Here is a 13,443-nt window from a genome sequence, read left to right as displayed (position 1 = left end):
CGTCAAAAGGGATTAATTCTGGTATCATAAATCTAGATCTATACAGTCTAAAGTCTCAAATATATACTTTTATAATCATAAGTGTAATTTTAATTACCTCGTCTGTCAACATGCTGACGCAAGTTAATTTTCAAGTTGATTATTAGACCTGTACAGACTTATGGATAAATCACCTGATGTTTTAATAATGCTCTCAAATGTGGTTCGAACTGTTCTTTTTCCGTTATCCGTCTCACATTCGTTCAGTGGGTGGGCTGTACCCATATACAAGACTACAGTGAAAGGCTGCGTCTGACCTCAGGGTATCTCTGTCTGTGATTTTCTTCCAGCTCCAACTGCATTGGCTTTGCAGAGTGACTGCGTTGAAGTCAAATTCAATGTGAAAGCTGCTGGAATAATGTTGGGGAGGCAAGGCATTATACTGATGGCCTGTGGATTTCGATGGCTGAGAAAGCGTGTGTATTTGTTAGAATGTGGTGCTTGGGAATGGGTTGTGAAATCTCTGAAACCCTGTCATTTCTCTTTCAATCAGAAACGGATAGTTTGGATGGGTGCTTGATGAATCATTGACCTATTCAGTCTGAAGCCGAGCCAAATGCATTTGGACAGTTCAACCCTTTTCAGCAGCTGTTGAACTTCATGGTCAAAACCCAATTACAAGGATTATAATTATTTTGAACCTGAATAGTTTCGGACATTCTGTAAAGATTGTAACACTGTCTTATTTATTTTTATTCATGTTTAATTTTTAGTATTTAATTTTGACCAAACTGGCACAAAAAAAAACTCCCCACGTCTTAAGCAGACTTCCAGTCTCTGACTCACCATTTGGGGATTGTTTTGGACAAACACTTAGGCAAGCAGAAGCTGGAACCTGTAGATGACTACTTCTACCAAGCCAGGTCTAACTATTCCAACCCAACTACTCCACCCACTTATTTACTCTGGCCTTGTGATCTCATGTGCGATTACATTACTGAATCGTGGAAGAAATGGAAAATGCCAAAAACGCAATACTAAGTTTAAAGTGATCCCTTCAACATGCGCTTCGTGTTTGAATCACTTTTCCGTAGAAAGTTTACTTCACTTTTCTGTTCCTGTAATTGGAATAGTTGAAAATGTAGGGGATTTTACTGTAGATCACTTTCAAATAAAAATTTCCTGATAATTTACTCACCCCCATGTCATCCAAGGTGCCCATATCTTTCTTTCTTCAGTCGAAAATAAATGAGGGGTTTTAAGGAAAGCATTCCAGGATTTTTCTCCATATAATGGACTTCAATGGAAACCAACGGGTTGAAGGTTCCAATGCCGTTCTCAATGCAGCTTCAAAGTCTCAACACGATCCCAGCCGAGAAATAAGAGTCTTATCCAGCGAAATGATTGGTCATTTTCTAAAAAATATTAAAATGATTTTTAATCACAAATGCCCATCTTGTACAATCTCTGAGATGCGCCACGCATTACGCCATCTCGTTGGAAAGGTCACGCGTGATGTAGTCTTAAGTACCGACCCAGTGTTTATAAGTTTGGAGTAGGAGGACCGTTCAAAGTTATTGTATTTTGAATGACACACATTTATATGTAATTGTGTCAATTTATTGTTTAAAATGGTTCTTATGTGCATGTCCTGGATGTTTAACAATGTCACGCGTGACCTTTCCAATGTGATGACGTAATGCGTGGCGCATCTCAGAGATGGTACAAGATGGGCATTTGTGGTTAAAAAGTATATCTTTTTTTTATTTTTAAATGGCCGATCGTTTCGCTAGATGAGACCTTTATTTCTAGGCTGGGATCGTGTTGAGACTCTGAAGCTGCATTGAGAATGACATTTGAACCTTCAAACCGTTGGTTGCCATTGAAGTCCATTATATGGAGAAAAATTCTGGAATGTTTTCCTCAATTTCTTTTCGACTGAAGAAAGAAAGACATGGACATCTTGGATGACATGGGGGTGAGTAAATTATTAGGAAATTATTCTTTGAAAGTGAACTAATCCTTTAAAGACCCAAGGACCAGGATACGATGAATGAAGACCAGGAGTCAAAAGTATAATCAATTGAAGATTTTTTTTACCAAAGGATAGTTTGCGGTTTCCTCAGATCTCAGCTTCAATACTCAGCAAGGAGATTGTAGGCCGCTCTGCTGTACATTCACAAAACCACAACAATACTTTACACAGGTCATTAAAGGGATAGTTCACCCAAAAATGAAAATTCTGTCATCATTTACTCACCCTCAAGTTGTTTCAAACCTGTATGAGTTTCTTTCTTCTGTTGAACACAAAATAATATATTTTGAAGAATGTTGGTGACCAGACAGTTGATGGCCCCCATTGACTTCCATAGTAGGAAAAAAGATACTATGGAAGTCTTCAAAATATCTTATTTTGTGTTCAACAAAAGATAGAAACTCATACAGGTTTGAAACAACTTGAGGGTGAGTAAATGATGACAGAATTTTAATTTTTGGGTGAACTATCCCTTTAAGCTACGTCATTACTTCAGGTTTAATGATTCTGATTAGTTAAGAAATAGAAAATACATTTCCACTGAGGACACCAATCTGGGTTTTCTAGGTTTGTTTGTCTGTCAGATGGTCATTCCCTGCGTGCCAGTTGTTTACCTCATGAACGTCAGGTCCTGTACAAAAGGGTACCAGAATCACGCACATATACAGATACACAGCTTCTTCAAGTTTGGAGTTGGTCGAGCTCTTGCTCTAAACAGGAAACGTCCCCAAACATACTGATAACACGTTCATTCTCTCAGTGAGACGTTCAGACAATATTCTTTGTCACTCTCTGATTTGAAAAGTGAAGTAAGTGCTTTAACTAAGAATTGGTCAGGTATAGGCGACTGACTGAAGAGACCCCAGTGACATCGGATGTCTTGGCAAGAAGATTAAATGTATGTTTTTACACATGTTGAGTGTCTCTCTCAAAAACTTGGAGAGAGCACATTCCAGTAAACGGAAAACCAAGTAAATCTCATAAACATACAGAAGTCATTCAAATAATTTAATATGTAGGAGGAAATCCTCAAATGCTTTAAAAATGTTTTTGGCATGTTACTTGCTTGATCATATTTTTGATGAACTGTTATTGTATAAACTTATCTAACATTAGCATAAAATTACAACATTAACATGAATTTCTATGAAAAGTTACGCCCCTCCCCCCTTGTATCACCTAAAATTGTGATTTTGACTATTGTCACCTTCAGGTACCACCTTCTTAAACCAAAAGTTATTTGTGCTTTTATTTTAATAAGCTAGTTTTAGTGACCAAAAATGTTATATTAATATGTAGGCTAACGCTCAGTTTGCAAGCCGGTTATCTATTCTCCCATATTTATTTAGTGATATATATTTTCTATAGCTAGCCCTATTGGTGTTAAAAACGATCAGATTTTGATAAAAGGGGTTGCAAAATAAATAGAAAAATAGAAACACTTTATTTTAGAGTGTCCTTGTTACACGTGTTACATTACTGTAACTAAATAAAACAATAAAATAACCCCTAACCAAACAAACCCTAATCCTACCCTGTAGTAGCCTACATGTTTATTATTACACAGTAGGCTACTTAAATGCGTAATTACACTGTAACACGGTCACGGACACCTTAAAATGAAGTGTAACCAATAAAATAGTTAATATTACAATTTAGGTTGACCTCATGTGGTTAAGCACCTCCACTGACCATTTGGTTTTAGGCCCTAAGTTGTACACTATTCGTGTAGAGCGTCCGATATTTTCATATGCATTTTTTTTACTTGAATTCAAATGAATACTGTTGATCTGCAATGCATTGTAAGTCTTTGTCTAACTTCATGTTCAGAAAATTGGTACGTTTGCTTTTTGTCAGAGGAGACTTCCAAGAACGCCATTTCTTTCACCAAGTAGGCTATAGGCTAAAGCTCGCTTTTAAAGTAGCTAGTGGGTGAGTAAATAGGTAGGCTACACAAAGACCAATGTCGTGTTTTTGTTGCCTGAGAGCAAAGTGTTAAAGTCTGCTAAATTCTCAGTCCTGGACACTTATCCCGGGTGTCGGGTAGTCATTTAAACTTATTTCTCCGCCTCTTCCACTTCATTTTCTTGGGACGTGTGCGTGTGCAGTGAAAGTGAACGGTCTGCCCCGCTCATTCACTCCGAACTCATCACAGTCCACGCACACAGCGACACTGACACTCTCAAAGCCCGTCTGTCCTTCGCAAGCCCTGCTTCTGTTTCAAAGGGAAGGGGGGAAAACAGTCGTGTTTCTCTCCGTTTCACCTCTCCGCGGGTATGCATCATCAGCACGGTGGCGGGCACCGGGACGGCTGTTGGAGTCGCGCGTGGATAAATGTTTGCAGATGCACTTTATATTTATTTCTAGTATTGAGCCTGGAGCGGAGCACCACCGTGCACTCAGGTAGGAAATATTCACGCTTTATTATCAATAATTTTTTTCAATGCCCCTTTTCCCCCTTGACTTCTTTATTTTCATGATTGTTGAAGTATTTTGTGAATTAGAAGTAGCCTAACTAATATCGAGGCTTGGTTTTATTTGGGGTGATGTTGTGTAATGTTGGCTCCGGGTGCACTGATGTGAAGGAATGCCACGAAAGTCCAAACTCTGAGTGGAACCAGATGTGAAAAGAGGAAGAGAGAACAGGGGGAGGGGAGTGCTAACGCTGATGGTGTGGATAAAGATATTGATTCATTCCAGTTATTCGAATAATTTAAATCGATTCACTAAGAGATTCAATAATTGGTTCGTTTATGGATGCTTTCTTCAGGTTACGTAATTACGCCAGTAGGTGGCGACAAGAGAATGTCCTTTTGTGTGTTGTTTGAGTCGACGAATCGCTTACTTAACTGATATTTTTAAACACACAAAAATATTTTTTTATGCTTTATCAAAAATTTCATGGATATACTATAAAGAAGATAGGCTACTCTAGAAATTACATTTAAGCATCGTATTTCTCTAAAACTTACAACAAACAATAGCTGTAGTAGGCTAGGCCTAATTTTCCTTCATTGCACACTGCTTGATTGACATAATCAAAGACTTGGTTCGCTTCAATTCCTTCACAAAAAGTGTCTTGTTAAAAGCTGTTTCTAGTTTATTTGAGTCCAAATAAGTCCAACGTTTGACTCGTTCAGTTAGACCAAGCTCCCTGAGCCCAAACTCGAATGCTGTTGTGTTTGCTCATACTCAGTCATTAAAGACTGAAAAGCACTGGTTTCAAAACGGCGATTCTCTGATCGAGTCAGTGCCTGAAAGTAACGATTCGATTTCTTCACTTTAGCCTAAAAGATTTGTTCAGAAAACTGATTCGTTCACAGACGCAACGCCATTAAGCACTGCTTTTATTGTGTTTTATATCGCAACTTTAGTGGGCGAAACTAAGGACATTTTGAATTATATAGGGACAGTCGTTATGCTCGTTTGCTGGAGCATGCTCTTGGATTCTCACTGCTCTGGTAACCTGTGTTCTCAAGCGCTTGATTCTCACCCCGTAAGCAGATGTGCCCTAAATATCCGGTTACACAATAACGAGCCGCAGCGGAGGGCTGTCTGTGTCTACGTCTCGGAGGTCTTGTATACTTTTTAGGGCTTCTCTCAACTTTACAGTCCAGTAGACACAGGATAGGGTTTTGCACCTCTGTGTCAGGAAATGTTTTTTTTCTTCTAAAGAACAGAGCAGTGTTGTTAAACAAGCTAAAATACGTCACCGAAGACCCGACAGCGCAGATTGATAGTTGCAGGATGCAGACGGAATTATGAATATTATTAGCATGCATGAGTAGCTGCAAGTTTTCTTATTCTCTCTTGTAGCCTAGATCCTAAAATGGCCAGTGTCACCTCTGGTCTTGAGCTTTTTGACCAATCACACAACAAAATCTATTGAACTTATTTAACCTTTTTGTGTTTATTTTATTGTAGTGATTTTTATTTATTTATTCAGTAGCCTGTAGTTTTATTTATCAATTTTAATATTTTAGTCCTTAAAATGTTACATTTAAATGATTATTTAAATATTTTTTTAATTTAGTAGTTTTATTGATACATTTTAATATTTTAGTAGGCTACCTAAAATTGTATAATTATTTAATATGTTTAAAATAAAATTATAATTAATAAATTATTGTTTTATATACATTTTGAAGTTGAAACCTTTTTGGTACCAAATTTTGGTAACCAGGTGTTATAGAAAATAAATAGCATCTTCTACCACTGACCATTTGATGCTTCAGATTTGTTTCTGAGAGCTGGTTTAGATTTAGGCCTATTATCTATTATGGTCAAATAACGTTTTTTTTATATATATATATATTTTTTTTTATCATACATGCTTTTTGAAACTTTTAATATAAAAATATAATGTTCATAATATTTAACTGTTATTTATTTTTTTCATTATTGATGCTTTTTAATTTCGTGTGTCAGTGCATGTAAAGACCTGTGGGGAGACCCTTATATTAGACCTGTTTCTGCCTCAGTTGGGGTTTGATCTCAGGTCAGAGCTCTGACTGACGGCTCAGTAACGGGAGCTGAGGAACAAATACCGTCCGGAATTTCCTGTGTGTTGGTCAATCATCTGTGTTTACAGAATAAAAGGATCAACTAAAACCCTGACCTCTCTCTGCACCCCTCCTTTTGCTCCCTCACTCCTTCTTCCCCCCCCCCCCCCCCTCCCTGTCTCCCAGCTGGCTCGTTACCTTCCTTCCCCCAACTCATCTCTCTCTCTCTCTCTCTCTCTCTCTCTCTCTCTCTCTCTCTCTCTCTCTCTCTCTCTCTCGCTCTCTCTCTCTCTCTCTCTCGCTCTCTCTCTCTCTCTCTCTCTCTCTCTCTCTCTCTCTCTCTCTCTCTCTCTCTCTCTCTCTCTCTCTCTCTCTCTCTCTCTCTCTCTCTCTCTCTCTCTCTCTCTCCCCCCCTCTCTCTCTCTCTATATATATATATATAACGGGAGGGAAGGGAGAAACAAAAATACATCTGTCATAATAATAAACGTTTCGTTTTGGTAGCTTAGAATCAGGGTTCGGGAAAACCACATACCACCGCATGACTAAGCTCACCCTCAGACTTTAGTCCCCCCCCAATGTGTGCCTGTTTCTTCTGCCTTTTCCATTTTGTGGCGTCCTTTGTATTTTGTCATGGGGATTACACTCTAAATTCAGAAGGCATCGACTAGTTGCAATATGTTGGCGAAGTATGTTAAAAGTTTAGAATCACTAAGTTTGTCTGTAGAATCAGCATTTTTATTTATTATTGTGATCAATTCTTAATCAATTAACCGTTAATTCTGAGTAGATACTGAGTAAAATAAGTCTCCATTGCATTTGGACAATTTTGTTCATCTAATTTTCATTAGTACAATGTATTGATCAGAAAGCCAATATCAGTCAAACACTAATCAGAACTAATTTCTAAGATAACTAATTCTTCGATTAGTTGTTGCGTGAGGTGGAATATCATAATCTTAGCAATGTCTCCTGTGTTTTTTAGCTTTCAGCTCTGAGCAGGTGTTTGATAGGTAACTGTTTCAGGAAGTTTTGCATCAGATCTGTTTTTACCCACTTTAAACCAATTCATCGGAAACATTCCACAGACTGTGATGAAGAGACCATTTTCGCCCACACTAGACTTATCGATGTCATCATCAGCATTATGTAATCAGTGATCGCAAAAACAGTTTATTTAGCTGTGCAACAACAGCATCCGTGCCATGATAATGTTCTCATCTCTACCATGGAAGAAGGTGGTTTTATGGAGCATTCGTTGCCAAAACCACAGGCTGAAAAAAGAGTTTCTTCCTGTAAGCTGTGTCAGCCTACTCAATAACTGTCCGAAAACCTTCTACCGGATGCTGCTCTGCCTCTCAGTGCTCTAACTGTACTTCAGACAGAGCATCATCTCTCTTTAATCACACAACCACTGCTGATTTACAGATCTTTTTTTGCTATTTTATTTTTATTTATTTATTTATTTATTTGTATTCATTACATTCTATTTGTTCTACACTGAAAGAAAGATTATTATTATTATTAATAAAAATGTTTTTTAAATTAAATTATTTGGCCCTCAATAATTGTATTTATTTATTAAGTATTATAAAGTAATGAAGTATTTATTTATTGAATTCATATTTAAATTAATTAACTTATTGATATGAAAATGAGTAGGTTTATTATTATCATTATTATCATTTATTTATTTTTTATTCTGCATTAAGAAGAACCAGAGTATGCTGACTATATCATTTAATTATATATTTAGCATTCCTGACCTGATCATCAGAAGTTGTAAATATTTGTGATCATAAACAAGTTTGTGATCATAAACAAACATTGTCATTTTTGTTGCCTTTATTCAAACGCCCATAATTACTCATCTCATGCAGTAAAGCCCTGATTCATGGTGGAGACATTAAGATGATGCTCAAGAAATGTCTGAGCCTGCTTTGCCCTTTATCTGTCAGGAGTGGAGAGAAACGCTTTGAAGTTTGTGTGGAACGCCGCGCATGTCTTTACCTTCCTTCCTTCCTGAAGTATGTCTCCCCGGGGTCTTACCTCCACCAATTAGATGACTCGCTCAGATCACATGGTGCCCCTCAAATTCTTCTGCAGGAAGACGGAAAGACTTGTTTTATTCCCGTTTGTCACGGATTGCATGTCATTAATAAGTGGAATCAGGACCCCAGGGGAAAGAATTGTCCTAGTTGGATTTGTTCACATTTTCTACTCTTGTATTTTATTTTACGTTAGACAGTTGATCTAGGATTTTTCCATAGGTGATCTGTGGCCAGGGCCTGGTAAAAAGGTATCTTTAAAAACACTATTTTTTTTAAATCTAAATTACAGAGGAAATATATAAAATGGACTGCATTTATATAGCGCTTTCACAGACCCAATGGCCACCAAAGCACTTTACATTTTGCCTCACATTCACCCATTCACACACCGACGGTTATTAGACGGATATGTCTGAGAGCATTGCTTGATGATATTCGGAAAGTCTCCCAGGGTCTCAGTTAACTCTATTGTATTGTTTTTTTAGAGAAGGTCCTGTTTGTTTTTAGAGTGATCCCATTTCCCATTCCCCGGCTTTAGAACTACTGTGTTTGGAAACACAGCTGTTTCTCTCAGGTCTCTCTTCAGGCTCTCTTTCTTTTGCTCTGATTTTCTTTCTTTCTGACGTTGTGGTTGTAACCTTGCATTCCCCCCTGCAGGAATGAGAGGGTGCACGAGAGAGACAGATAAAGAGAGAAAAAAGCAGAATGGAAGTATAAAAAGAAACCAGACTGGCTTTCGGGAACGCTGCCGGGTTTGGCTCTTCTGCCTTCTACTTGACTCTCCTCCTAGCCATCTCTTTTCCCTTTCCTTCTCTCACTAAACAACACATATATACTCAAATACCAATGTATTTCTTTATTCTTAATGCATTGAGAGTATCCGGTACAGCAGCTCTATAATCTATGACATGCAGGCACTTTTTTTCCAAGGAGGCAAGGAAAGGAAGTTACTCCTCCTCAATAGTTAAATAATCGACAGTACAAAATAAAAACAAATAATTGTGAAATATGAGATTAAACTCAATGACACAAGGAAATAAAGTTTGACATCAGTCATTGATTGTCAACAGGATAATGCCTCCTATTATGTTTGCAAGTGGTCTACAAATCATCGAAACGGCTCATTCACTCAGATATCATCACTTTCTGTCATATCAGAATCAAAAGTACACCCTGGACCACAAAACCAGTCTTATGAGGTTTATAGATTATCTGAAAGCTGAATAAATAAGCTTTCCATTGATTTATGGTTTGTTAGGATAGGACAATATTTGGCCGAGATACAACTATTTGAAAACCTGGAATCTGAGGGTGAGAAAAATCTAAATATTGAGAAAATCTCCTTTAAAGGTTTTTCCATTTATGTTCGCGACTGTGCTGCATTCTCTCACAAAAATAAATATTTTATATATTATTAAGTTAGGTAATTTAAAAAATATCTTCATGGATCATGATCTTTACCTAATATCCTAATGATTGTTGGCATAAAAGAAAAATCTATAATTTTGACCCATACAATGTATTGTTGGCTATTGCCAGAATTATACCGGCACAACATGTGACTGGTTTTGTGTTCCAGGGTCACATATGTGTTGCCGTGTCAATGTAATGATGTTTATTAACATACACTTTATGAGACTTTGATGTGATATATCCATTTTTATATATTAGTATAAATGTAATAGATTTTAGTCTAATCTAAATATATACACTACTGGTCAAAGTTTGGGGTCAGTAAATTTTTTTTTTTTTTTAAACAGCATTAAACTGATCAAAAGTGAAAGTATAAAGACATTTATAATGTTATAAAATATTTCTATTTCAAATAAATGCTGTTCTTTTTAACTTTCTATTTTATCAGAAAAAATGTATAACAATTTTGACAAAAATATTAAGCAACTCAATTCAACATTGATAATAATAAGAAATGCTTCTTGACCAGCAAATCAGCATATAATAATGATTTCTGAAGGATCATGTGACACTAAAGACTGGAGTTATAATGATGAAAATTCTGATTTGACATCACAGGAATAAATTACATTATAAAATATATTCAAATAGAAAACAGTTATTTTAAATTGTTTCATAATTTTACCGTTTTACTGTATTTTTGAGCAAATAAATGCGGCTGTGATGAGCACTAACTTCTTTCAAAAACATTAAAAAAAAACTTTTGAATATATATATATCTTTATGGACTAAAAAAAAATCTTAACACAGAGAGGTTGTTTTGCCTCTTCATTTCAGAATACCACGAACCACTGATGGGTGCTGGAGTATTCTCAGTCATGATGAAACTGGGATAAATGTGTGTGTTCACACAAAAGAGGAATATTGCCAATGTCTGCGTTCTCTCAGGGCAGTTTCTGTTGCACTTTTTCATTTTGTTTTCTTTAATTACTATCTATTTGCAGTCAGAGATATGACGTGTTCCAAAACCGAAGCACACACAGAAGCCACACACACACACACACACACAGACTGTAACCTGAAACTCAGATTTCCCTCAAACAATTTCTTTTCACCTGTAATTAAATCTGTGTTTTACAATCGAGGCCAGTTGAAGCACATCAAATCTTTCTGTGGGATTATTTGAGCGGGATTTGTGCTTTGCTTGTGTTGGCTGTGAACTACTTGTTTTTATTGAACATTAGAGTGGGTGGAAGAGAATCAAAAGGGGTTTTGCTTATCCTACTGCAGTAATAATATACTATGAAAATAGCTGTGAGACAAAAACAGTTTTGGTCACATGACATTGAGAGTTTGACGGAAATTGCTTCTGTCAGATCAGTCTATTTGGCTTAGTGGTGGGTAAAATCATTAAAAACCTCTGTAAATGTATATGCTTGGCATCACAGCATTAATGATCTTTCCATATGTACAATTATAATGTTATCGGATGTCTCTTCTACTATATGTCTGGCTAATAACTCTTCTTCTCTCTCTCTTTCTGCAACAGCACATACAGATGAATCGGACACTTTTGCGTTTTTCCACGAGGGAGCGCTGGGCTGCTTGGGGGTACGGGATCACATGCTGTACCTCTCCTCTTCCTGCACGGGTGACGCCCAGCTTTGGAAGTGGGTGACCAGGGGGCGGCTCTTCAACATGGGCTCCTCCCTCTGCTTGGGCATCACTGTGGGAAACGTGAGCACTTTTGGCAACAAGTCACCACTGGGCGTGTTTCGGTGCGACTACGAGCCGCCGCGAGTGCGCTGGACCTGGAGCTGCAGCAAGTTCTTGGAGATACTTGAATCTTACTTGCCCTCCCCTAAATTAGTCCTCAACAGCGGCAATGTCTCGGCCGCCGCCGCCCCGCCTGCAAGACCCCTCTCCCAAAGGCCCCTGTGGCGAGTCTATGATGACAATCAAGACCTTTGCGCCAAGTCGTACCGAGGTCAGCACATTAAATGTTGTTGTTTATTTTAGTTACATGATATCCTAACCAGTCATTTATCTGTCCACACTGAAGCACAATCAGCCAATCAGAACAGATTTGAGGTTTAATATTAACTACCATTGAAAAGTTTGGGGTTGGAAAGATTTTTTTTGATGTTTTAAAAAAAGCTGCATTTATTTGATAAAAAATACAGTAATAATGTGAAATATTATTAATCTATAATACTATCTTTATATTAATATTATTAATAATATATTATTAAAACTGTTTTTTATTTTAATATATTTAAAAATGTAATTTATTCCTATGATGCAAAACTGAATTTCCAGCATGATTACACTCCAGTCTTCAGTGTCACATGATCCTTCAGAAATCATTCTAATATAATGAATTGCTGCTCAAGAAACATTATTATTTAAATTATCAATGTTGGAAACAGTTTTTTCTGGATTCTTTGATGCATAAAAAGGTTAAAAAAAAGAAAGAAAGCAGCATTTATTTGAAATATAAATTATGTGTAACATTATTAATGTCTTTACTGTCACTTTTCATCAATTTGATGCGTCCTTGCTGAATAAAAGTATTAATTTCTTTCACAAATATAATAGGAAGTCTTGCTGACCCCAAACTTTTGAACAGTAGTGTACAGGTATGTGGAGCAGGATTTTGGACCAATTAGATTGCATTGTGGGCGGGGCAACCAAACATGACCAATGAAGCAAGCAATCAACAAAATGTCCTGCCTGTTGTCGCAGGTGGTTTGGACAAAAACTTACATTTACATTACTTTTATTGCTTGTCACTGTCACACATGGTTAGGACATTGTGTTTTAGAATATATATATTAAAGGTCGTGGAACAAATAAATAATTATTTAAAAAATAATCAAAGTGTAAGGGAAGGACAAAGGAAAGGGCATTTTAAGGCCACGTATCTTTTGGACCTATGTGATAGTTAAACTAGGATTTTCTCCATGAGTGTGGACTTTTTGCAAAGGGCAACTCCAAATTTGGATCATCAACTCACCAAAAAAGAAGCCAATTAAAAAGTCTGCCGTGGGTTTGTATACAGTGCTGAGGCCCAGTCGTCTCATCAGACAATCTGTCTCATAGTGACTCATTTATCTGAAATCACAGTCATTCATTACCCAATAGTAGTTTCTTACATGTATTTTTAGGTCATATCATTACTGATAGGTATTGTGGTTTTATAGTAGGCTACAGAGCCATTACATTTGTACAATTTCATGACATTTGGTTATGTTAACGGTTCTTGAGCATCTGCTTTCTTCTGCCCATGTCGATGGAGCTTAATTGTTCATTTTTATTTTTGTTTAGTGTATGTATTTATTGGTGGTCTTAAAAACAATCATTAAGTGGAATGGTAACTTGATGTAAACTGGAACTGTTAAAGTCCTTCAGACGCAGACACTTCACACACAGCACAGATTCCTTCTCTTTCCTCTCACCTCTG

General features: G+C 37.0%; 1 protein-coding gene across 1 annotated transcript in view; it reads left to right on the top strand.

The window, feature by feature from the left end:
• The first annotated feature begins 4,151 nt into the window (after positions 1-4,151).
• Positions 4,152-13,443, top strand: part of mrc2 (mannose receptor, C-type 2) — a 32,583-nt gene continuing 23,291 nt past the window's right edge. The window contains exons 1-2 of the mRNA XM_079617620.1: positions 4,152-4,417; positions 11,530-11,967. Coding sequence (XP_079473746.1) covers positions 4,291-4,417; positions 11,530-11,967 — 565 coding nt within the window. The 5' untranslated portion in view covers positions 4,152-4,290. The remainder of the gene's footprint in view (positions 4,418-11,529; positions 11,968-13,443) is intronic.

The sequence above is a fragment of the Phoxinus phoxinus genome (genome assembly GCF_949152265.1).
Source record: "Phoxinus phoxinus genome assembly, chromosome: 1".
Classification (NCBI taxonomy): domain Eukaryota; kingdom Metazoa; phylum Chordata; class Actinopteri; order Cypriniformes; family Leuciscidae; genus Phoxinus; species Phoxinus phoxinus.
Note: the sequence above shows the minus strand (reverse complement) of the source record. Positions and strands in the feature narration are given on the sequence as shown.